Genomic DNA, 25,489 nt, shown 5'->3' with positions numbered 1-25,489 from the left:
TTACCTACAAGACTTTAGGTGCCATTCTTTATCTGTGCCTGCTTTAAAATGGATATAATTTGCAGGATCCTCACTTTAATTTGGCATTACTGTCTGGTGAGGACACACACAGAGAAGCAAATCGTGTCTTAGCACTGCAGTGGACACTGAACAGTCTCCGGCCCTCGAGGTTCTTGACTGCTTCAATTTTTCTAGGCCTCGATTATTTTTTTAAAGGAAGTTGTGCACACAGATCAGTGAGAAATTCCATTCATCAAAATCTGGCCAGTTTCTCAAAGACAGAGACTGAAAATAAGCCATTTTCCTTCAACTTACACTGAGAAATATAATTTCACAGCTAATGCAGTTTAAATCACAGTAGTACTTGGAAAAGTTTTTCCTTGCATTTTTAAGAAAATATTGAAGAGGACAGTAGGTTCTAATTTTAAAGAGCCAGCCATTTTCTACATCCTATGCTTATTCTGACCAGACTGGTAAGTACTCATTTCCAACGTTCAGCCTTAGTAGGAACCGCTGTGGAGAGATGCTCTTCACAGCATTTTCTTGACGTGAATTAGTTGATTCTCAGAAGAAAGGGAAATGCTTCATTTCTGGGCCAGCTTCGCTATTAATAGCCAATGTAGCTGTGGTTTAGTGTGGAGTTGGGTCAAAATGCTTCTGAATGGCGCCTCGCTGGTCCTTCTTTCAGCCAGTGTGGGCAGCAAGGGCCATTTCGCTGTCTCAGTCGTGCGAGGCTGATGAGACAGCACCTCCAGTCTGTCTCTGCGGCAAGATTTGCTTGGCCAGAGCAAGTGGAAAACTCATGCTATCATCCAAGGATCTGAGGTGGAATGTGTATTTTCTGGCCCAGATATTGCAAAAAGCTACCTCTTTAGTTTCATTCAAGCTGGACACTGATCTTTTTGCCTTTACATGTTTATCTCTTACCTAGGTCTCTGTCAAGCCAGGCGGTGGTGGCGCAGGCCTTTAATCCCAGCACTCGGGAGGCAGAGGCAGGGGGATCTCTGAGTTCAAGGCCAGCCTGGTCTACAAGAGCTAGTTCCAGGACAGACTCTAGAAACTACAGGGAAACCCTGTCTCGAAAAAAAAAATACCTAGGTCTCTGTCGGTGCTGTGTGGTGTGTGTGTGTGTGTGTGTGTGTGTGTGTGTGTATGTGTGTGTGTGTGTGGTGTATATGTGTGGTGTGTGTGCATGTGTGTATGTGTGCATGCGTATGTGGTATGTGTGGTAAGTGTGATGTATATGTAGTATATATGTGGTATGTATGTTGTGGTGTGTGTGGTATGTGTGGTGTGTGTGTAAAAATGTGTGTGTTATATATGTATGTGGTATGTACAGTGTATGTGTGGCATGTATGGTGTATGTGTAGTGTGTGTTATATATTTGTATGTGTGGTGTGTGTGTATGTGTGTCTTTTGAAGTTGCATTTATACATGCACTCCGCATTTGACATGTGTGTTACATGAAACCTTTGTGCCTGTTCTTCCTAACTTTCTGAGGAATAAACTGACTTGAAGTTCCTTTGAAATAATTTCAGCCTGCTTCACTTTAATAATATTTTTGTATAAATTCATAGTTGATTATTCAATAATGATAAATCAGATAAAAGGGCTCTATAAGACAACTGAATATTTAAGCCAAATACTACAAAAATTTAATTTTTGACCTACCTCAAAGAATTCTACAAAATTTAAAAGGTTTTTGAGCCCTACTGCATTCATGGATATACAAGATCCCTTATTTTCCATTTGGAATCCTAAATAACTCAGAAGTTGGCAACTTAACCTTTTATTGACCAATAATCTAATGGTTTATTTTGGCTGTGCAGTTGGCAAGACCTAGCATCACCTTGTATACAGAACCTCTAGACTTCCTTGATAGGAGATTTATCTAGATTAGGCCATTGAGGTGGGAAGTTTCACCTTAACTGAATGCTGCATCATTCTGTGGGCTGAGGCTCTGAACTGCATAAAAAGGATAAAATAAGCTGAAAACCAGGGAAGGCTGGTGTGTGCATATGCAGGCCCTGAGGGGTATGGGGGCCTCAGCTAGTGTTCCTCTGTTCTCTCTTGCCATGAGTTGTGCAGGTTGCCTCCCCTGTGATATTCTGCCTGGCAAGCAGTCTCTCTTTCCTTTCTGGCTGTGCATGCATGCTGACCAGCCACCTCCTGCTCCTGCCATGATGTTATCCATGCTTGGTGAAATGACTTTCCCACCATGATAGACTGTACCCTGGAACTGTGAACCAAAATACCCACCCCCTTTCAATGCTGCTTTTGTTTTGTTGCAGTAAGGAAAACTGTAACTGTAAGAAGTAAGCAACTGGTGGCGAATAAGGTTGGATTTCCTAACTCCACAGTGCTTTAAAGAGATTCACAAGGGTGGATCGCAAATCTTACTCTCTCACTTGGTGAAGCAACCTGAAATGCTCATGGGTGTGTAGCTTGAGTTCTCAGGACTTGGTCACCAAGCTCTGATGCTGTTTGGAGGTGATGAGGGGAACGCTGGGGAGGCAGAGCTTAGTGGAGGGCAGTTTAGTTATGAAGGGCAGGCCCTGAGGGGTATGGGGGCCTTAGCCCAGCGTCTCTATGTCCCCACTTGCCATGAGAGGTGCAGGTTGCCTCCCCTGTGCTCCCTGAGGTGATAATCCACCTTGGGTTGGACAAGGAACCCAAATGAGCATAGATCATGTGTGAGATTCAGAACGAGAATAGATTTTCTGCTTCCAAGCTGTTGGTATTGGTCACTGTGACCGGAAGCTTTTGTTCTTTTTCACGGGTATCAGGAAGACACAAATGTTTAGCCGTCTTCTCAGGGTAGGTTTTTGTGAGAAGTATAAAATATCTAAAGTGCAGTAGTGTTTTTTGAATTAATACAAAACAATTCTCACAGTAAAGAACTAAATAGTAAGCATTTTCTAATACTTTGACTATGTCACACATCTCTGTGGGGAGCAGGGTGTGACCCAGAGGAAGGGAAGTTCTTGGTGAATGTGCGTTGTTGACACAGTACAGTCACGTCAAAGAAGAATATGTTAGCCCATAGGAGTGGCCAAGCCTTCCTCAGGTCCGATTATGAATGTGGACAGTGTGTGCAGCAATATCCACTGTGACTTTCTCTTCCCAGATGTTTAATGCCCCAAAATGGCTCCTGTACGGAGGCTCCCTCTACCAAGATGGGCAAGTTGGTCTCCAGTTGTATGCAATAACTCTGCCTCCCTGCTCAACTGTATATAATCAACACGCTGAGCTTCCAGGGTGCTGCAACTTTTCCGTGAGAGCCCAGACAACCAGACCCAGTTCCTTTCTCTGTGTGTGTGCCTGTCTTTTCTTCATTCCCTCCCTGCGCCTTAGTCAGGGGGCCGGGACCCATGCTGTAAAAGGATACAGCCCCACCTCTGCTTTAAGGTTGATTCTCAGCTGGCATCTCTCACCGACTCTGTATTGTTTCTGATTTGTATCAATACCTTCCTACAAACGGCAGCTTTCAGTGAAATATTCTAAAGACAATTTCCGCGTTATAGAGCCTGAAATGCTATTATTCTCTGGAATCATTTCCACATTTGTATTTGTGCTCCTGCTGAGAGATTTGCTTATCTTTCCCCTTCATTTCTTTTCTTAATTTTGTTTTGTTTTGTTTTGTTGGTAGGATGGATGGATGGATGGATGGATGGATGGATGGATGGTTTCCCTTGCCACTGAGACACTGGTCGAGTGGCTCTGTGATCAGGATTTTAAAGCTAATCTTATCGTATTTAGTGTGACAATGTTTAAGTAAAATTGTCCTATCGTAGGACACCTTTTCCCCTGCGGGAGGACTATGTCCTGGTGCCCTGCAGCCTGCTTTCCAGAGAAAAGCACACAGCTCCCACCCTGCATGGAGTCTCTCTAACATCACCAGCAAGTGTTCAAGGGCCCGCAGAGTGAGTTCTACATCTGTTTCATTTGACAAACTAGTAGAAAAGCTGATAATATCTTTTTCAAACTATCCCAAAAGCACACATTATGAACAATGTTATATGACTGATGAACTCAGTGCCAAGGATTTGTGGGAACAACAGCCCCAAATACATAGCTGTCTTGGTGACCTGTTCTATACATAGACTCGGCACACCAGGCCATTTCAATGTCTGATAGCCACAGAACGCTGCGAAACCAATGCATCCCACAGTGGCAACCCGCAAACATGCATTTGCTGTTTACCTGTAGAAGCTACTGGGAAGTACAAAGAGGGGGACAAAAGGGGACCACAGGGTAGGGACAGAAACTTCAGTTACTCATCAACACTGCTCCCCAAACTGCAAGCCCCACCCTGAAGTATCCATGGTAAAGGTTAACTGGATCTCCCCTGGTAGAAGGCAGTTTGGGGGCTGTCACCTCAAGAATTGCAGCCCACACTCCATGTATCTCTGTTACAGATATTGGTATCTTAGGTCCAGGGATTTTGAAATTTTTGTTAGGAGGTAATTTTAGATTCACAAACAACTATGGAAAATAATGAGAAATTTGCACACCCCTCACTTTGCCACCATGATGACAGTTCGCAAAACTAAAGAACAATGTCACAACTCAAACCTGACGCGGATGCGATCGGCGGGCCCCAATCAGAGGGGCTGCTCTCAGGTGCTTCCCTGGACTCTAAGTAACCTGTTTCTTCCTAAGCAATGTTCGCTTTGCCCCTACCTGTCTGTGTGACCGCGCCCGCTGACATACATGGAACAGCTTCCCCATAAGGTCACCTATTGCCTTCACAAAATCAGGCCCACTCTTCACTCTCGTCTCGGTACCTGCCCAATGAAAATGTGAATGTACTTACTCTGAAAATGCGAATTGATGAGTCTGGATCCCTTTCTTATGTCTGTGAGACAGACATCTCGCGTGCAGAGGCCAGATCCTAAGGTAGCACAGCCACATGCTCGGAGCCACTATTCTCAACATGGCTGCTCCCTTAGCAATTACTCCACTCAGATGTGTACGAGGCAGTCTGCATTATTTTTAAATTGTAGGCTTTTTAATGAGTATGCTGTGCATTTCCCTGGATTTCCAATTTGTGTTTTCCTAATGGCTCATCATGTGGGACACTTGATGTGTTTATTTACAGCTTCTATATTCTCTCATCAGGGAGATGTCTGTTCACATCTTTTGTCCGGTTTCATATTGAGTCATTTGGTATCACGACAAGGAGCTGTTTGTAATTGTCCTGATAAGTCTCATTCCTCATTGTGTAGACAAGTACGTAGAGAATGATTATTCTTTCAGCACATTAATGGGAATAATCCACTATTGTATTAGCCCTATATTGTTGTATAACAAATTATTCCCCAAACCAGCAGCTTAAAGATGAGAAGCACTACTATCTCTCATAGTATCAGTGGGTAGATGAGTCATTCTGTAATGTCTGAGCTGAGTGGTTCTGGTCAGTTTCTCTTGGTAGTTGAACGCTACAATCAAGGTGCCAGCAAGAGTCACATGTCCTCTATATCTCCCTCCAATCACTGGTAAATCAGCTTAGGGCATTGGGGAAGCACATTCCCTCCTCCTGTGGACTTCTCCACGGGGCCACTGACATCTGCTTCGGACATGACAGCCTTTTGTCCTCAGGCTGGGGAGCAGGAACAATATTGTTCATCACTGATCCTGAAGCATCGCTTCTGCTGACCCACAGAGTAAACAATCCAACAGAGGTTATATTCAGGTTTCTGAGCCAGAAACAAGAGTCATTGGGGGCCATCGCATGGGCCAGCATCCCGGTCATCTTGTTACTATTGCTACCAAATAACCTACTGTCCATGTACCACTGCATCTTTGTGAAGAAGATCCTTTTCACTGGGATTGCTTGTATAACACTGAATTTACTTTTAGTTTTCTGAAGTTTTATTTTTACTTATTTTTTGTGATTCCTGAATGGCGGGGGGGGGGGGGGGGGAGGGGTCCTGCTTGTCCTTGACCTTCCCAAATTTGTCTCCATCCTGTCTTGGAATGTGTTTCTCTCCTCTTTTTTATTTTTTCCTTAATAATTCAATTGGAAAACAAGAATTTCTTGCTATATCCTCAGTGTCTTTTCCAATTTTTTTGCATTGGACCTAGCAATATTTGAAAGGCTGGTTCTCAGATAATGTCATCCTCCTGCCTCAGATCCCCAAGTAGTTAAGCCCAGAGGTCCATGCCACAGGCTCAGCTACATATTCAATGCTTTTATCTTTTTTAATGTCTAATTTTTATTCTTTATGATGAAATATTATTTTATCAGGTGTGACTTCCAGCTTTCTGATCTGTCCCGTCTGTCACTGAGGCGTTATCCACAGGATTTCTATTTTCAACGACTGTGCATCTATACTGCTTAAAGGCATTTCTTCTCCCTCCCAACTACTGAATTTTTATAGTTTTTTTCTTGTTTAGCACCATTTTGACTCTGAATAATTTCCCAATTTCAGCATGATTATTTTAAGTTGTACTTTAGTAACTATCCTCTGAATGTTGGCTTGAGTTTTGTTTTTTGATTTCTTCCTCTTGAATCTCTTATTGACACATGCTTCCTTGGTTACTTGGTGTGTCCTTTACATAATTTCATACTTGATTTATCCATTTGTTGGGAATATGAGAGAGCTGAGTATAAGACCCTCTGGGTTAGAGAGAATCATCTTTTCTTTTTGCCAGAGTTTTATCCACGTCTTGTATTTTGTGTACTGAAATTCTAGGAGCATAGTACCAGAAGTGCAAAGCCTCTTGTAGAGATAATTGCTATGAGGCATAAACATTACAGGAATATTTCTATCATGGTTAGACAGAAGTGATAGAAAAGGCAGCTTGGGGAGAGTAAAAGCTCTAGGTCTCTGTGAGCTCCAGTTTCCAGCTTGAGTAGAACTGGTGGATCAGATTATGCACAACGGTTTCTCCTCTCTTCTTTAAGTCACTTTATACAGAATTCGTGCTTAAATACATTCAAGTTTATTTTTTTTTAACAGACGATGTCTTCTGCCTAAATACTGGTGCCATTTTGATGAGTTGTTTTCAGCCAACAATGCTGCCTTTTCCCTTATTCTTTAGACCTCACCAACATGCAGCAGATCAGCTCCTCTAAGTAGAATGTCCCATGCAATAGCTACAGTTACATTCACCTGTGTTGTTTCTTTAGAGGCTGCTAAGGTTTGCATACAGTTTGTATGGTTCCCTGCTCTTCACCTGTGGGAAGTCTGGTTTCCCAGTGGTGGAACCTTTTCAAAATAGGGCCTATCATGAAGTATTAGGCGATGGAGGGTTCTTCTTTCTGTTTGTTTTGATAACGGTCTGGTGCGGGATAATTATCTGTAGTTTGTCAATCATGTTTAAATAAACACTGATTGGCCAGGCAGGAAGTATAGGTGGGAAAACCAGACAGGAAGTAGAAATGATGCAATGAGAACAGAAGAATTCTTGGAAGGAGGAAGTTGATTCCTCCCATTCCTGCTCAGATCACCGAGGAAGTAGGATGTGATCTGTCTTACTGAAATAGGTACTGAGCCACATGGCTAACATAGATCAGAATAATGGGTTAATATAAGTGATAAGAGCTAATAGGAAACCTGACCTAATGGGCCAATCAGCTTTATAACTTATAGATCTCTGTGTGATTTTCTTTGGAGCTTGCTGGCTGTGGGGTACTGGGAGAGACAGAAATCCCCAACAAGCAGGCCCCCGTTCATGTTACAACAGTCTCATGGTATGAGTCACACACGTACATGAGTGGGATGTATTGTGGCTTTTTCATGTTATATATGTTCTTCACTGCCCAGCAGAGCTGAGCCAGTGACAGTATGGGGCTTCCCACTATGATGTGTATAAGCTTTTTTTTCTTTATACACTATGTTAGTTCAGGTATTGTGCTATTGCATTGGAAAACAGACCCATAAAAAGGTATTTAGATTTAATTAATTGTATTCATTCATAAATTAATTTAAAATAATAATAAAAGGCATGTTCTATTTTCTGATACATGCTACTTTAGTGAAGCTTCATGCGTGCACCCACTCTTTCATTATAGTTACATGTGCACACAAATACATACTCACATACATGCACACAAGCTGTGGGCCACTGACATTTTCTTCTCTGCATTCATTTTCTTCAAGCTAATACATGAAGAGATTAATAACTAACGCAAAATTATGAAGCTATCGTGTAATGAAACTATGCTTTGGAATCATTATTAAGTGGGATAAAGGTAATTTGAATACAACAAATGGCTACTTAGCAACTATCAAGTGGGCAGGCTATACTATAGTTCTCACCCTTCCTAATGCTGTGACCCTTTGATACAGCTCCTCATGTTGTGATGAACCACAGTCGTAAATTTATTTTCATTGCCACTTCATAACCCTAATTTTGCTACCATTGTGAATTGTAACATAAATATCTGTTTTCTGATGGTGCTACATGATCCCTGTAACAGGGTCATTCCATGCCCCAAGGGGTTGCAACCTCCAGGCTGAGAACGGCGGCTATAAAACATGATACACTGATCAGAGAATGACTCACACATTCCAGGCAGGATGGAGTGGGATACATGTGGTTTCATTACACCACACACAAGAGTACACTACTTAAAGACCAGGAATTACTTGTTTCTCAAGTTACTCATTTAATATATTTAGATTGTAATTGACCTTGGCTAGCTGAGAGCCTAGAAAGAAAAACTTCAGGTAAGAGTGGGCTGCTATACACTCCAATTGTGTTTTGAGAAATGGGTGTTTGCTATTGCAGTGTGGGGTACACACAGGTGTTCCAATTGCAACTTACAGTCTATGTAGACGAAGCCAAGCTGGAACTCACAGAGATATCCCTATCTCTGGCCCCACTCTGCTGAGCAAAAGGGATGTGCCACCATGCCTGACTCAAATTTATATTCTAAGCTTGCTTTTGGTTTCATTACATGAAGCTTATTCATTTTTTGTTCTTTCCAATGAACTAAATAAACACAGCTTATGTCTTTCTGAACTAGATGCAAAAGTACAATTAGATGGATATGTTACTAAGAACATTATTTGTTTTATCAGACACAATATTGAGAATTGTTTATCCCTTCACCCTCTAATCCAAATGTTGAGACTTCTATCATGTATGCCAATATCACCATTATGATCTTATCATGATTCTGAAAACATGGATGTTCATGCATTGCTACATGAACCCTCTGGTAATGCTGATTCTTGTTCTTTTTTATTTTTTTTATTGACTTTTATTGAGCTCTACATTTTTTCTGCTCCCCTCCCTGCCTCTACCCTCTCTTCTTCTTAAAATATGTTAAGTGATTCTAGTAAGATCTTTATTTAGAGTCCTGCCAAAAATGGACTTGTAGCTAGTGTCTGGTTAGAAAGGAAACTTGTTTCTTTCTCTGATGACTTGTCAAGGTAGTCAGAGCCTCAAGTAACAATTTACTGAGAATGGAGAGGCTGAACTCAGGAGAAGTTCTATTAACCTGGAACTGTGTAATGAGGTTTTCTGAATTAATTTGTAGCAAATGGTCTACGAAATGGATAAACGAGCTCATTTGGATAAAGAAATTTCCATCAGGTCCTTGCTACCCCTACACGAGACTGAAGGGTTTTCAGCATTGCCTCCTGTTGGCCAAGGGTTCACTCCTTGTTTTTTTCTGTTCTAGAGGGGAATTCAGATGGGTATGAGCCCGGGGGAATTCCGTTTTCGAAGCCCCAAATATTTTATTTACTAGGTATTTATCTGATTTTCAAAAATCATCATAAAAATAAGCACTTAAATAATGTTCAAATGTTAAAAGATAGTAAGTGTAAAAATTTTTTAAAAAGTAAGAGAAAGGTAGTCATAAAATATTCACAGGCTTATGTGACTTATGAAAATCGGTCAAAATGCACATGATTTTTGTAGTAGACAATAATAATTTATACACAAGTTGATATGAATGGCTAGAAATACTAAAGGTTCAGAGAAGAACTAATACGTGAGCCACCAGAGAAATCCTAGACTAATACTCGAGCAGGCTTTGAAGGGTGGTAAAATTTGGGCAACAAATGATGTAGAAAGAACAGTAAAAGGATACCGGGTCAAAGAATACATGTGGAAATACTAAAGCACTTTGTGAGCTGCTAGGTCGTTGGAGATGGTTACAAGCAATGAGAAGACATTAAGGTGAAGAGACTGCAGCCAACCCCGTGAGCTAAGAGGAATGCCTTCTTTGTGCAGGCGGAGAACCAATGGAGAAGAGTTCACAGCTAGCTCTCTTTCCAAATCATTCCCCTCCACAGCAGAGGGGCAAAGGGATTGCGTTTGCCATAGACACTTAGTCCGTCACATTCTCGGTTATGTCACCTATGCCAGCAAAGGCAGTAAACAGCGACATGGCAAGGCATCAGTCCACATTTTAATTCTAAGACAACAATAACAAGGATATCGCATTTGTGGCTAAGGTAAGCAATGCCCATCAATTTCTTCCCCCAATTGAAGTAAAAAGCTAATTGCATTATACCACACACTGAAAAGCATTAGAAGGAAACACGGGGCTTAGTGAGTGTTTTAGCTTTAAACACGGTCAGTAAGAGGCTTGTGGTGTGTAACTTTCTAGAAGACACGTGGTCAGGGGCACACACAGAATGAGCGCTTTTACTACGTGTCTAGTGTGAGCCATCCCGAGCTGTGGGGAGGAAACCAGAAACAGATCTGCAGCACAGAGTCGTACTGTAAACACATGAGGATCTGGATATCCAGGGTGACCAGGAGAGTCTTCAAATTACGAACGTCAGATAGCTTGGGGTTTGTTTTCATCTGAATTGCCGGCAACTCTTACCTCGCACAACAAGGTCAGCGGAAGCTGAGGAATTGTCCACGATGGTCTGTGCCGTGCAGGTGTACCTCCCGGCATGCTTCAGCTGGGCATTGCGGATGAGCAGCTCCCCGTTGGCATCGAGCTATGGGCAAAACCAGCAACTGGTCAGTCAGTGCGTTTCCATGAACCACGTGGTATGGAGGATATGGAGGTATATTGCTTTCTCCTACGAGGAAGCATCTGTGATAGACCTGACACGTACATGTCCCTGTTCAACATCTGCTCCAGCCTCAGCTTTCCAATTGGAAACTAAAGAAACAGAACTTCACGCCTTTTGGACTCCGGTGTCTTTGGCATTTTGTCACTTAGCAACGCTGAAGAGGAGCCAAGAATGGGCTTGGTTGATCAGTAGCTTTTCATCTTTTATTTTTGATTATATTATATTATATTATATTATATTATATTATATTATATTTCCCCTTCCTTTCCTCCCTCTAAACCCTCCTATGTACCCCTCCCTATTCTCCTTCAAATTTTTTATCACTAATTGCTATTGTGTGCACATGTGTATTTACACACACACACACACACACACACACACACACACACACACACACACGAATATAACCTGTTCAGTTCATATTGCTACTTGGTACTTTAAAAGAAAAACATCAGCCTCTAAGAATCTTAGTGATATCAGTGTGGGTAAATAAATGTTCATGGCTGAGAACTGTCAGTTCAGTTTTGCAAAGCTGAGTAAATTGACCAAATTCAAGGCGATCCACAGTTCATCTTACGAAGATGCTAAAATCTTACAGAACTATTCAAATGGATAGTGATTCTGCTGTAATGTACCTTGTCATCGAATTATAATCTACAAGGGTTTGGGTCTTGTTCAAGACTCTTCCCAGTGTTAAGAATATACATATGTGTTCTGCTTGGCTGTAGGTTCTACCGCATGCTGAGCTCTCTTTTGTACACATCCTCAAACATTTGGATGTGTGCCCTTTACGTGGCTGAGGAGGTGGAGAATCAAAGCTACTAACGTTCTGGCCCATTTGATCCCATTCACAACCCCCCCCCATGCCTAGTAGAAGCGTAAATTTAAGCCAATTAAGAAGCAACTCTGTCTTAAATATTCGATCCTGAGTAGGCAGTGACAGGCTCATGCAAGAATTGCAAGAAGGTCAACACACACACTCTTTGCTCTATATCTGGTGAAGGCATGTTTCTGAAACCCCACAGGAGGAAAGCAGAGGGAAAATCTCCATATCCTTTCTAGTACAGCGTGTGTGTGTGAAATAGGTTCTGACATTTTTACACAGGCAGCTAACACTTTCCATCCTCAGGAGAGGCCGGGGCTCTCGGTGGTTGACAGAACGCTTACAAAGCAAGTGAAGACCACGGGTCTCAGCACATTCTCGCCACAAATTAGATGCAAATGTTCACTTATTTTCACTAAAAGCCACAGCTTGGCTGCATCACAGTTTCTTCTCTTCAGATGAGGAGAGTTGAATCACATCCTGGAAATTGTGATAGCAAAGTTCGGGGGATATTCCAGCGTGTATATGTGGTTGACCACAGAAGTCTCCCAAGTTTAAGTCAAAAGACTTTCAACATATAAATGCCCATTCCTTGCTTCCTCCTCCACTATACACTGACTGTAAACTAATTATTGCAATAAATAAAAATTAAACTATTACTAATATCTATGAACAAATCGACTCAAAGAACGTGCAAGAAAAGCAGCACGGTTAACACAAAGCAAGCTTTGTTTCTTTGAAATTGGCAAGGCTGCAAAAGGCATGCTTTTTAAAAGCATGCGCTTGGTGAACACAAACAGAAATTATTAAATAGGTCTAATAAATGTGCTATACTTGAAGCAAGACTTTTGTTTGCTCTTGGCTTGCTACATCAGAAACACCATAGGCAGCCTCAGATGCTAACAGCATCCACGGGCTCCTCTAGCAAGTACATCTATCACAGGCAGCCTTTCGTGATAGTGGTACTCCACGGCTCCTCTAGCGGCAGCAGTTCAGTAGGAACTGTGGGAGCTGTGGGGTGCTGTGGAGTGCCACTGGAGCTGTGGGGAACGTCTGGAGCTGTGGGGAGCTGTGGGAGGCATCTGGAGCTGTGGGGTGCCTCTGGAGCTGTGGGGGACCTCTGGAGCAGTAGGGTGATTCTGAGACTGTGGGAGGCCTCTGAGCTTGGGGGAGGGGGCTCCGGAACTGTGGGGTGCCTCTGGAGCTGTGGAGAGCCTCTGGAGCTATGGGGAATCTCTGGATCTGTGGGTGCCTCTGCAGCTGTGGGGGGCCTCTGAGACTGTGGGGAACTTTGGGGTGCCCTGGGACTGTGGGAGGCCTCTGAGCTGTGGGGGGCCTCTGAAGCTGTGGGGACCTGTGGGAGCATCTAGAGCTGCTGAAACGTGTTACATGCACAAACACAAAATTGAATTGGAACCCCGGGGGGAAAGCTACAACTTTTAATCAACCCCAGGCCCATCTTTTCATATCTGATAACTGGGTCTAGCTTCCTTCTTCCCTATGTAGAAGTTGATCTTCACAGATGTTAGATTAACTTACTTTCCTTTTTAAATTTAAAGCATGTGGAGTGGAAAATAGTATAGTTACATCCCACAGCAACTGATTTCACTCACCCAAGGACCTTCTGTATCTGTTTTGTCTCACTGTTTGGTTTGACACACTGCCTAGTGTCTTTCTTCCTGCTAGCTTCACTCTGTCTACTGCTGAACACTGAGAATACCAGCATCATGATGTCCGTGCTACTAATGCCGCAGCAACTGTTTTATGACAGCACCTTGCATCTCAAATGAAGGTCATTCTCTTTAATAAACACAAACCGTATTTTCACACATAAAATTGACACTAATTCTCTCATATTCAATACCTAAATTAATATTGGGTTTAATAGTGCATCATTTTAATTACTCGTGTCTAAACTTTGAATATTAAAAACTCTATAAGGTATGCCATCAAACATTCAAAAACTCCCATATGTAAGGGAAGCTGTAATTACTAAGAGGATTCTGGGGTTGCCTGAAAATGCTGACAGAAACTGGACCAATGACTCGAGAATTCAGTTTTGACCAATTGGCCCATTTTTAAAGAAAACACACAATAAGAATTTTGTTTGAGATTCCTGCTCAACATTTTTTTAATTAAGTAGCAATATGCCAAAGCTTTGAACCCCATGGGTTTGTTTTAGAGTTGAAGGAAAACTTGGATATGACCTAATTCATGAGGTTTTCATTGGTTCCCATTAGCCTCAGAGTTCTCAACATCTCCAAAAGAAGGAATGAGAGAAACCCCATAGGTTGGGCTCTTTGCCATTCAGTAACCCCCCCACACACATACACACGCATATGCACAAACACACCATTTTCAGAAGAGCAACTTTTCTACCTTTATTGTATTTATTGTATATTTTTGTTCTTAATTATATTTTCTTGGGAAAAGTAATTCTGCTAAGTTTTATTAGTGTGTTTGTGTGTGTGTGTTCAATCCTCAAATCCAAGAAAGTAAACATAGCAAACATGGTGGTATATACCTGAACCCAGCACTGGAACTTTCTGCTCGGTTAACCTCACCTACAGGCACCATGCTAGAGAGAGACATTGTCTCAAGAAAATAAAATAAAAAGTTTATGGAGCCTGAGGAAAGACACCCAAAGCTCTTTGGACATCACATGCATACACATACATGAGTACATGCAGCCATACCCTAGACAACCCCTTCCACACACATATACTCCTCCAACCTATATAAAAGCACAAAGGCTTATTGCGGGAAGCAATCATCAACCAAAAATTAATGACCTGACCGTTGTTTTCTTGTTAAGCATCAACTTGGGCTTGTGCACTCTCCACTTTGAGGTTTCAGTTTTTTGAAAGAAGCTAGCTTAACTATAAAGCACATTTTTTCTACTTGTTTGCTGCCAGGAAATTGCAAAACAACAACAACAAACCCAAGAGCAAGCAGCAGCAGGTATGTGAGACAGCAGCCAGTGAAGTGCAACCTTCGGGTGATTCGGTGCAGCATGCTTACCCCAGGTGGGAAAAGGATCAAATCTCCAAGTCTGGTTTTGGATTGCACTGACCTACTCTGGTTCCCTCTGCTCAAACTTAACTCTAACCTTTCTCAGGATGATTTTCAAACCCTCTTTACTGACTGTGCTGTTTCTCCATAGCTCTGGACAGCCTAGAGCCAGTGACTTGGATCACCGGTGACTTCATACTTACACCCTGTACTGTGTAGGCTCCCCTTGCCTTACACTACAAAGGCTGCTACCAGTGTCTGAAGACAAAATTAATGTGGATTAATTATATTGGTGTATTTGGGCCATCAAACAATATTACAAGCTTACAAGCAGACAGTAATGCCTTGTGACTTTCCTCCTAGTACTTATGGGACTCCACGAAGAGAAGAATGACAGTGAGACAGAGCGTTGTGTATCACCTCACTGTGTACTGGGAAATATGATGAGATGCATTCGCTTCAAGGTTGGTGCTTCAATTAGTCCAGGCCGTGTATCCTAACCTTACGCACGGCTGCCGCTCAGTGGTCAAAATTGGAAATAGCAAGCTGGAATCAAACAAGCTTGATTTTTAAAAGATTTTTAAAAATGAATGGGAAATGAAAATTTATGTAATAAAATTAAATCTTATATCTAGATTGTTTTTAGTAATAACCACTTCTATTATTAGTCTTTGGAAGTAGTAATTATTTGAAACATTATGATAATGGCCATTGTCGCATTTTTGACTCCATATCTCTGATTTTTTGGTACAGTTATATAATTATAATTTTGTTTGCATACATCTTTTCTTGTCAGTGTTTCTTTTGCCTTAGCCTCTAGCGTAGTCAAATCCAGTCCATTCTTTCCTTCTATCAGACATTTCCCCCAAATTAAGAAAAATGTCAAATGTTATTTGAGAGTCAGGCAAAGGGACATTTTTTTTTCCTGTGCAAGTTTGAGCAACAGAGAATCACAGCCATTTGTGCCCTTTCCACCCCACCGATGTCCCCAAGGCCACACCGTGTTTTCACTCTCTAAGCCTCAGGTGGAAGTTTTCCCAGCAAACCCGGAAGCTGGGGCTAGACATGAGGGCTCTCTCTGAAAGACAGCGGAGACACATTGCTGACACTTTCACTTAAATGTCGTTCAGTAGTGAGGCTTGCCACCGACTTTCTGTTGAGAATGGAAGACACTAAGAAGCCTTCGCTGGACTTTGGGAGGTTCCAAAGAGAATTGCTCTGATCACTTACTTTACAAAAACAGTTGGGACATAAAACAAGTGGATCTATTTAATTACAATGGCCACTCGTATCCTGAGACTGTATTCTTGATGAATTTAACTCTTTAGTCTTTTTTTTTTTTTTTGAAGTGCCAATAATGGACATTTGCTAATGTGATTCAGTTTTGTCCCATATTTTTCCCAGAAAATACAGTTTGGGCTTATCTGTTAGCTGATGGTAGCCACTTGAGTAGAAGAATCCCAATTGGGGCTCACTACCAGCAAGCACTCGGTAGACCAGCTTAGGTCCAGCTATTTACTGCCCCCTGTGATGGCCCTTTGCAGATAGAGCAGACACAGTCTATCTGTGCTCTCATTTTTTTCCTTTAGCATCTTTTTCCTTTAGCATAACAACCATTTCTTTCCTCTAGTTCTTTTCCTCATTTTTCCCTTTTCACCTAATTTTTGTTATAGTGGGTATTAGTGTCAAATAACCAGGGGTAACTATTATTTTAAAGAATGTACCTAGGCTGTAAATGTGAAGTTTCACCATAATTAGGGTAAATTATACCTCCAAAATCTATATAGATTTCCTTGAAGGTAGTAAGCTCCACAGCTATTACCTGTTATGACGGCTATTACAAGCTCTGCTTGTCATCTCCAGATGACAGAAATTATTCAATTTAGTACACCAACTGAATAAGTGAACGGGAAGCTTCATTTCTCTATTTAAGACTTATTGATTTCCTTAAAATCATTAAAAACTGGGGAGGACTTATCTTTCCAAAACTACCAAATAATGTAAAGAATAATTAAATTGATAAAGATTGTAGTTCCACTTTAACTAATAATCGACAAGTTATATTAAGAGCATCATAAAAGTTTCACTTATAAGATCAAAATATAACATATGTTGTTCCCTATCAATTATGTTAATTTTAAGTGTAGTTTTGGTTCAGAAACCAAATTTGCACATTTACTAGTGATTTATTTTTTTTTTTTGACTAGTGCCAGTAAAGAACTGGACTTTACAGTGAACATGCAGGGGCATCATATACACATGAGAGAGTTCTGAACACAGTGCAACTATCTAGAAATGTCGCTGTCTGGTTAAATAACAGCTTACTCTACCTGAAGAAGAAGCCCTAAACAAATGAAGTACAGACAACTGGTCAACCTGAAGCATACTGTTATTATAATTTATAAACATTTATTCAGATTTCACGGGATGTAAAAGTTCTGAAATATCCCATTGAGTTGGTTCAAGCTTGTGTGTATTTAATATCTGGTTTTGAAGTTAGTGTTTTATTTTTCTCTTTTATGCTTGCTTCTGGTTTTTTTTTTTTTTTTCTTGAGACAGGGACTCACTATCTAGTCCAGGTTGGCCTCTATCCTTAAGAATCTAAGATTCTCTTGATTTAGCTTCCCGAGTGCTGAGGTTCAAGGCATACTTACCAGATCAGCATATTTTCATTTGTTTTAATTGACTTTGTTTCTATAATTTAAATGTTAAATAAAAGTTTCACTATAGTTTCATTGCTCTCTGTGTCCTATGCCCTCTTATTGGTCCCTTTCTACAAACATAATTCCCGTTCTCAACACATCTTCCTAATTAAGGACATGTGCCAAACACATACACACGTTCCTAAGGAGTAATCTTTTCAGAGAGGAGATGGAAGCCCAAGTGGGACCAGTTTGTCCCCTGATGGCCTCAGCAGTATCCACAACCCCAGTGATGTCCCCATGGAGGTCAATCCCCTGCATCGCTTCCTGGCATTCTCTCTGTCCTTTAGATGCTGTGTTAAATGACAAAGTTTGTGGAATGTACAGTTTCCAAGTCTTAAAATTAACCACTTCATCTATTTCAAGCCACACAGACTGGTTCAAGTCTTGAAACACAAACATTTCATTGATTTATCACCTCCATAGAATGAAATAAATAACTTTAAAATAATCAATATAACATGGACTAAATTCAATGTTTTCTTTCATTTGAATTAGAGTGAAATTGATGGTTTCTCTGGTACAAATTTAATTGAGTAAAGCCCACACCAATACAAAAATTATATAATAGGAAAATAAACCTAAAGATCAATATTTGAGGAGATCACCCCCAGACTCTTCAATACTAGTTTTTTACAAATGTTTCAGAGCACCATGATTAATCTAAGAAAACTTAGAAGCTTTTCACATGAATGTCACATCATTAAAATTTAAAATATTATAAAATAGTATTATGTTTATGAATTTTTAAGTGTGCGTGTGTGTGTGTGTGTGTGTAAGCTATGGCACATTTTCACCAGAGAGCTACTTTTGGGAGGTGGTCTTCTTCTGCTGCGTGAGTTCCAAGGATTAAACTCAGGTCCAGAGATCTGGTGGTCTACTTATCTGCTAAGCTATTTCTCTGGGTCATGACTGAAGTTTTAGTGCAGATACATAAGAATCATTGGAATGTTAATAAGATGAAATATAAAACACATACCATATAATTCCTCTGGTAATGAATATGTGTAATTTCTTTGTTAAAATCAATCACGTAGCCATTGAAGGACCAGACAAATGTGAGATCCAGGGAGGGATCGAAGGACGCAGCACACTGCATTGTAGCGTTTTCTCCAACAGTGATATCAGCATTAATTGGGGCCAAAATGATTCGTGTGGGATCTGCATGTTTTGAAAAAAAAAAAAGAGCAAATCACATTCAAGAACATTATGAGGCATCATATTATCTGGTATTGTAGAAGCCCTGCCATCTGGGAACCTCTGCTAACCATCATGAACAAGCTCTGGGTGGCCTTAAAACTGAACTTCAAGTACCACCCAGCTCTTCCAAAATCCTAAAATGCGGTTTAAGGGTGGTAACAACTTCGGATCCTAAAGCTCATTCAATGAAAGTGGGCCAGATATGTATACTAAAAGATACAATGAGCAGTCTAGAGATTTCCAAGACACATCACAGACACAAATCCAAGTAACATAAAATCCAATACAACACAACTCCTCCAAAATTATTAAACCCACATTAATTATCCCCAATGAGAGCAACTTAGATGACAAGACAACTCCTGTGCATATACCCAAACCACTCCACATTCCTTTCCTGAGATACCTTTATACCTTGTTTATTGCTTCTCTAGCTAGGAGGTGGAATCAGCTTAGTTTCCCACAATCTGCTGAATGAGTAATAAATGTGTAGCATATACACAGAATAGAATTTTGTTCAGCTACGGAGAAAATGAAAATGGGAAATTTTCAGGTGAATTGATGAGACTAGAAAAAAAATAATGAGCAAGGTAAGTAACCCAGGCTCAAAAAGATAAAAAAAAAAAAAAAAAAAAAAACATACATTTTCTCTCATATGTGGTTCCTAGCTTCAAATATTTAGAGTTTTTATGTTTAAACTAGAATATCTGTTAAGGTAAGTGAACCAGAAAAGGACTGTTGAGATGGGGAAATTCCTTAAGGGAGAATATATAGAATTTCACTGGTGATATAAAAACAAGTAGAAGAAATCTAGGGAGAAGAAAGTCTAATCAGGAGAGGGTGTTAGGAGTGGGGCAGACTGGGATGTACAAAATATTAATCAATACTAAGGATCTATGAAAAATACATACAAAACTTACTACTTAAAAAATAAATTTTGAGTTAGGAGAGAGAAAGTTTGAAGGGAGCTATCCTTCTGGTCTAGATAATATTATTCATGAAAATCAAGGGTGGCAAGTAAGTGATACCTCTTGATGTGTTATTGCATGGACCAGAGATTCCCAATAATACAGGACCCTTGTCATTATAGGTAGTTTGCAAAAGCTACGGACAAAAACAATACATACTTTGGTTACAAGGTATAGAGAAATGAAGCTAGAACTGAGCCTAGAAGCTTTCCCCCTGCGGCCTTGCTTCCATATTGCTAGAAGATATTATACAGAGTGCTTGGGGTGGTTAAGGCAACAACATTCTTACCCAGCTATAAACCCTGTGGCCTGTAATATTATTATATCAGGGAAGATGTGCCCATTATGCAATTATGTCATGATTGTCACCCGCTCTGATTGAATTTGAGGATGGCCACACACGAAGCCATTTGTTACTACAAAGCCATTCAAAATCCCATAGCAGAGGACATCTTAGATGCTAGGAACAAACTTTATACTATTGTTTATTTAAATTGTCATGGTGCCAAACTCCCTTCGACAATTTTAAGTTTATACTGATAGCAAATGCTATTTCCAGCTTTGAACCAGAGGTATCCCTGTGATGGATGCCAGTGCATACAGATGCTCATGACATCTTAAAATGATTAAAATAAGTGGCAGTTGAATGCTTAGCCCTAAGCAGAATATTTATACTACTCTTTATAACGCTCAGAAAGTGCCATGAATAAGAGGATGAAAAGAATGAAGATTTGAATGATAGACAGAAAAGTTCTAAAATTTCTTCTAGGCATGGCAGAGCCAATGTTGTCATGACTTCATAGCAGCTGTGGTGGTCTACAGTGAAGCTACACAAGCCCAAGTTTATGGGGCTCACTACGGTGGGATAATGCTCTTATACACTGTAAAGATCTGTCACTTATATTGGTTCAATAAAGCACTGATTGGCCAGTAGCCCAGCAGGAAGTATAGGAAAGGCAACCAGACTAAGAGAATTTTGCGAAAAAAAGGGCAGAGACTCAGTCACCAGCTAGACTCAGAGGAATTAAGATGACAATGCCTCACTGATAAAAGGTACCAAGCCAGGTGGCTAAACATAGATAATAATTATGGCTTAATTTAAGTTGTAAGAACTACTTAAAATTAAGCCTGAGCTAATAGGCCAAACAGTTTACAGTTAATATAAGCCTCTGTGTGCTTCTTTGGGGTCAAATGACTACAGGACCAGGTAAGACAGAAACTTCTATCTATAGCTCACTCTCTCCCTGTATAATTATAGACTACTATTGGGTTATTCAGGAGGGGCCATTATTGTCCAATTGACATCGTACTGTGTTCCAACAGGTAAAGTTCCAAAACCATATTGGCATAGATGACACATGTTCAACTCAGTGGGTCTTATCACAGTAACAAACCCAAGCCCTAACACTTAATAACAAAGCTGTTAGAGAAGGGGGCTTTGAGAGAGGAAGTGGGTCACAGGGGTGGGAAGGGTGTTTGAGATAGCAGTTATCACAAGCAGAGTGCACATGATACTTGTGTGAAATTATAAAAGAACAAACTCAATAGAAGGTTTTAAAAATGAATAAAAACCAGTATATTCTGATCCACTCTGCAAAGCAATAGGATGTTTTCACATCTAGTTTCAGTAAGAACTCCTCAGAGGAAGGAACTTACCCAACAGGCTTCTGAAATGGAAACTCATCACTACATTGATTGTATGAGAAACTTAGTTTTGAATGGCACATATGCAGGACTTAAAACTCAAGCATCATTTAACAAACATGACTCAAATATCAAATGATTTCTTACTTGTGATCACCAGAGTCCCAGTGCTATTGGCTTTCCCCCTATTATTTTCTGCAAAGCATGTATAGACTCCTCCATCGTTCCTTGTAATATTATTGATTTCCAAGCTACCATCTTCCCATATGAGTATTCTATAAAATTAAAAAAAACACACACAATTCGTAAAACTCGTTTAATAACGTAAGTTACTGTTGTACCTTACATTACAAATGCTATTATTATAATTTATACCAGTTTATTTTTAATATATTTTAAGACATTTTCAAGGTCTAGCCTTTGTTTCAAATGTTCATTCTTGGCCTTGGCAGAATGCTGGGAAGCTAAGTTTCATCACTTTCCTAGATAACTGCTAGAGTCCTAAGGCAGATTCTTTGTGTTCCTATGAGCCCAGGCTAGTGCTAGGATTAAGGGTGTGACTCCCTAACACTGTGTTAAAGGTATAGTCTACCACCACCTGGATTTATTTCTGCATTGATCTTACGTAGCCCAAGGTGGCTCTTAACTCACAGAGATTCATCTGACTGTCTCTGTCTCCCAAATGATGTGTCACCAATTGCCTGAACTCTAGTGACTTTAGCTTTTCCTCTGGTCTTCAGGCAAGATTTATTTATCAAAATAAAAATAATATACCATTAAATCTCACAGTACGATTATTAATGTTTCCCTTCATTTCAAGCCCTTGTCAAACTTCTACCCACCCCCATTTAAGTATTTTGTACAGAAATAAAAATTACAGTCAAGTAACAGTGAAAAACCTTAACAATTTTTCTATCAAACCCATACTAAGTTTAGTTTACATATGTCATATATATTACTATATCATCTAATGCCATATTACTACAATAATGTATATATTACTATATATGATACATATTATGTGTGGCACTTATATAATACATTATATATAGTCTGCATATTATATATGACATGTATGTGTGTATGTTTAAATCTGATCTTTATCATGTTCAAAGTGTCCTATATCACACCGTGACATTTCAGCCAGTGCATTTTTCTCAGTGACAGGATTTCATATAAGTACCATCAGACTATAATGGAACCCAAAAGTTCCTATCATCTAATGGTGCTATAGCCATGACAGTATCACATGCAAGGCATCATGGATCCTGGAGCTAAAGACTTCCGACACTGCCAGTCTACACATTTTTAAATGTTGGATACCACATGCCTCTCAGTAATGACAAATGACTATGCTTCTGCCTTGCATACTTGATATACTTATTCTTTCATATACTTCTTCGTATAGCATGAAAATGGAACAGGCACTCTGCAGGCACAAAAATCACTGGCTTGTTAAACTACTTTTTATAGAGATACTCATCCAAATAATATTATATTTATTCTTACTCATCACTGTTCAGACTTTAATTTCAAACAATTCATATTTGTATTTATCTTTTAAAATTCATTTAATTATGTATATTATCTTCAACATTCAAAAAATTCTTGCACATGAACCCTCCATTATAAAGTGATTGCTGACACTGAATTGTTAATGAACTAATGCAGTAATGAAAAACTGAAACTTGGAGACTCCATGAGGAAGCCAGTCGGCTGACTTGAAAGACACTAAGCACGGTAATGTTGTGAGATCTGAGGAGCCAGGGAACGTCAGCTCTGCCCCAGTCTGACCTGACCTGCTGCTGTTGACCAGCCACTCTGTCCCTTTGCTCCAGGAAAACTTGGGTTTCGGCGCAGCCTTGGGCTTGCATTCAATGATAACTCTTCCCCCTTTAGCAGCCAGGATCTTTTTCTTCATGGGATTCATTTCAAAAGTTGGAGCTAACGCTACAAGGTAAACAGAGGATTATCATCGTCCTTTAGCTATCAAACCCAATATTGCTTCTGGACTGTAGCTTCTTTTATAGATCAATAATCTATAGGAAGGACTGAAGTAAATATGATTAGTTGTAGTTCACGGGCATCTCATACATAACTTTTTATTTGATAATTTAATAACATCTCTTCAGCTCAGTGGAGAATTGCTGATAGCTTTATCAGCCACTACAAATTTTAGTTTTAATCATATGTTACATTCCTGCTTGAACGAAAAGGCACCTTGAATCCAATTGCTGTTTTGATTCTACAAGGGAGCTTAGTGGAAAAAGATGGTATAAACTCCACATACTACAAATGTTATACCAATATAAATTTTCATATATGTGTACTGCCTTTCCACTCAGGATACCTCAAGTGACTAACACGAGAATTGAAGTCTATTACATTGGTATAATTTTTTTTTTAGGCTATCACAGGTTGTTGGCATTTGAATGTGAAAACTCCTTTCAGTAAATAATGGAATCCCATTTAACTGTCCATTCGCTGAGCACCAATGGAATGCGCCACTCTTTGAGGTGCAAATCCAGGCCTTCAGAACCTACCTACAGACAGCTAGGAGAAGAGTGGGCCCAGATAACTGGTTAAGAAGCCTATGACACAGCTGAAGTTCTTCTTCAAGGCACAGCACAGACTCCTAATTATGAAGTCATGACCCAGAGTCTTATAATCCCAGGGATTTATGCTCTATGCCCTCCAAGCTCCCCCATCTACTCCACTGCCCAATCCCTTTCGCTATTAGCAGGCACAATGAGTTCCAGTCATCTGCATCCCATCTTCTCTGGGGATACTTTTCAGGCTGGTGTGTATGTGACCCTATCATTTAGTCTAGTGATTCTTAAACGTCAACTGCCTGTCAAGGTCATCTGAGCATCTAATTAAAATGTCTGCTGGGCAGGTCGATGGTGGGAACTGGAGTATTCACACGTAACAAGCTCTGAGAGCTGTTACTGCAGCTGCTGCTCTGGGGAGATTGCTTTTTACAGCAAATATTTAGTCTGTTTCATTGTTTCTTTAGCCTGAATTTTGATAACTGGGAATTTATAGCTATGTAACCAACTTGTGCTGTGCATCTAAATAAAAGAAAAGTGAAGCAGAATGTGAGCTATGGATACCCTTCTACCAATTTATGTGCGGTTCCTTTGATAAACATTTATCAAAGATTGGAAAGGATACTGACCCAGGATCTTGAGCTCGGCATTCGCATAGATGGATCCATATGCATTTTCCGCAATGCACTGGTACATCCCAGCATTGTCAAAAGTCACATCATACAGTCTTAGTTCCCCTTTGTGATACTGAAGAGTAAAAGAAATTACATGGCTTTGAGGAACAGGGGTGTAAACTCTCCCATTCAGCTTTAGGTTAGCACTTAACCTTTGTTGTGCTCATCCACCCCCATATTCTCCTAAGATGCACAGACGGGGTTTCTATGGCATGGAGAAGACCAACCCACTTACCATGCCCAGTGGCTCTTGTTTTATTCATCTTACAGAGCTGGGAGTCCACCTTTTCCCCTTTGGACCAGCTGTGAGATTATAGTGGGAAGGTAGAGAAGGGCCCCACCGCTGCCACTTGTCCCAAGGCTATGATAGGACTTAGCACGTCTCTCTTACCTCTGTTTCTGTGGGATTCAGGGAAACAGTGGCAAAGAGGGGACAATATGAGTGGACATGGTTCAATAGGAAGGGGGGATGTGGAACAAAGGAAAAATAAGGGGAAAAAAGAGAGAGGTAAAGATACCATTACAGAAAACTGTTGAAACTGAAAGAAGATACTTTTGTTTTTCAAGGAAGATTTCTGTCTCAGGGCCCAAGTACCCTGTGAAATAGTGACCATTGTGTGGCTACCTGAACACTGATTCAGGAGCAGCAAGGCTCTTCAGCGTACTTACCGCATATCCGTTTTTCAGCCATCTGATGGTAGGGATGGGCTTCCCTGTGGCCACGCAAGGCCAGTAGAGGTCGCTGCCTATGTCCACCTCAGTGTCGTTGATATGCTCTACCCATTCAGGAAATGCTGTAATGGAGGAACATCATCAGTGCCTCCATGCCCATCACAATCTCAAGGGTCTAAGTTTTGCATTTTGTTCACTTTATTCTGGCATGTTTACCAGCTATCATATGTGTGCCTACACAGGTCTATATT

The 25,489-nt window shown here is 40.4% G+C and overlaps 1 protein-coding gene across 1 annotated transcript in view; it reads right to left on the bottom strand.

Moving 5' to 3' along the window:
- The window catches only part of Cntn1 (contactin 1), a 91,687-nt gene that overhangs the window by 46,027 nt on the left and 20,171 nt on the right, over nt 1-25,489 (bottom strand). Inside the window, exons 8-13 of the mRNA XM_042055736.1 lie at nt 25,236-25,360; nt 24,522-24,639; nt 23,143-23,293; nt 21,491-21,618; nt 18,511-18,692; nt 10,796-10,916 (exon numbers count right to left, since the gene is read on the bottom strand). Of these exons, the coding sequence (XP_041911670.1) occupies nt 10,796-10,916; nt 18,511-18,692; nt 21,491-21,618; nt 23,143-23,293; nt 24,522-24,639; nt 25,236-25,360 (825 nt within the window). The remainder of the gene's footprint in view (nt 1-10,795; nt 10,917-18,510; nt 18,693-21,490; nt 21,619-23,142; nt 23,294-24,521; nt 24,640-25,235; nt 25,361-25,489) is intronic.

This window comes from Arvicola amphibius, chromosome 9, assembly GCF_903992535.2.
Source record: "Arvicola amphibius chromosome 9, mArvAmp1.2, whole genome shotgun sequence".
Classification (NCBI taxonomy): domain Eukaryota; kingdom Metazoa; phylum Chordata; class Mammalia; order Rodentia; family Cricetidae; genus Arvicola; species Arvicola amphibius.
This window is presented reverse-complemented; position numbering and strand designations above follow the sequence as displayed.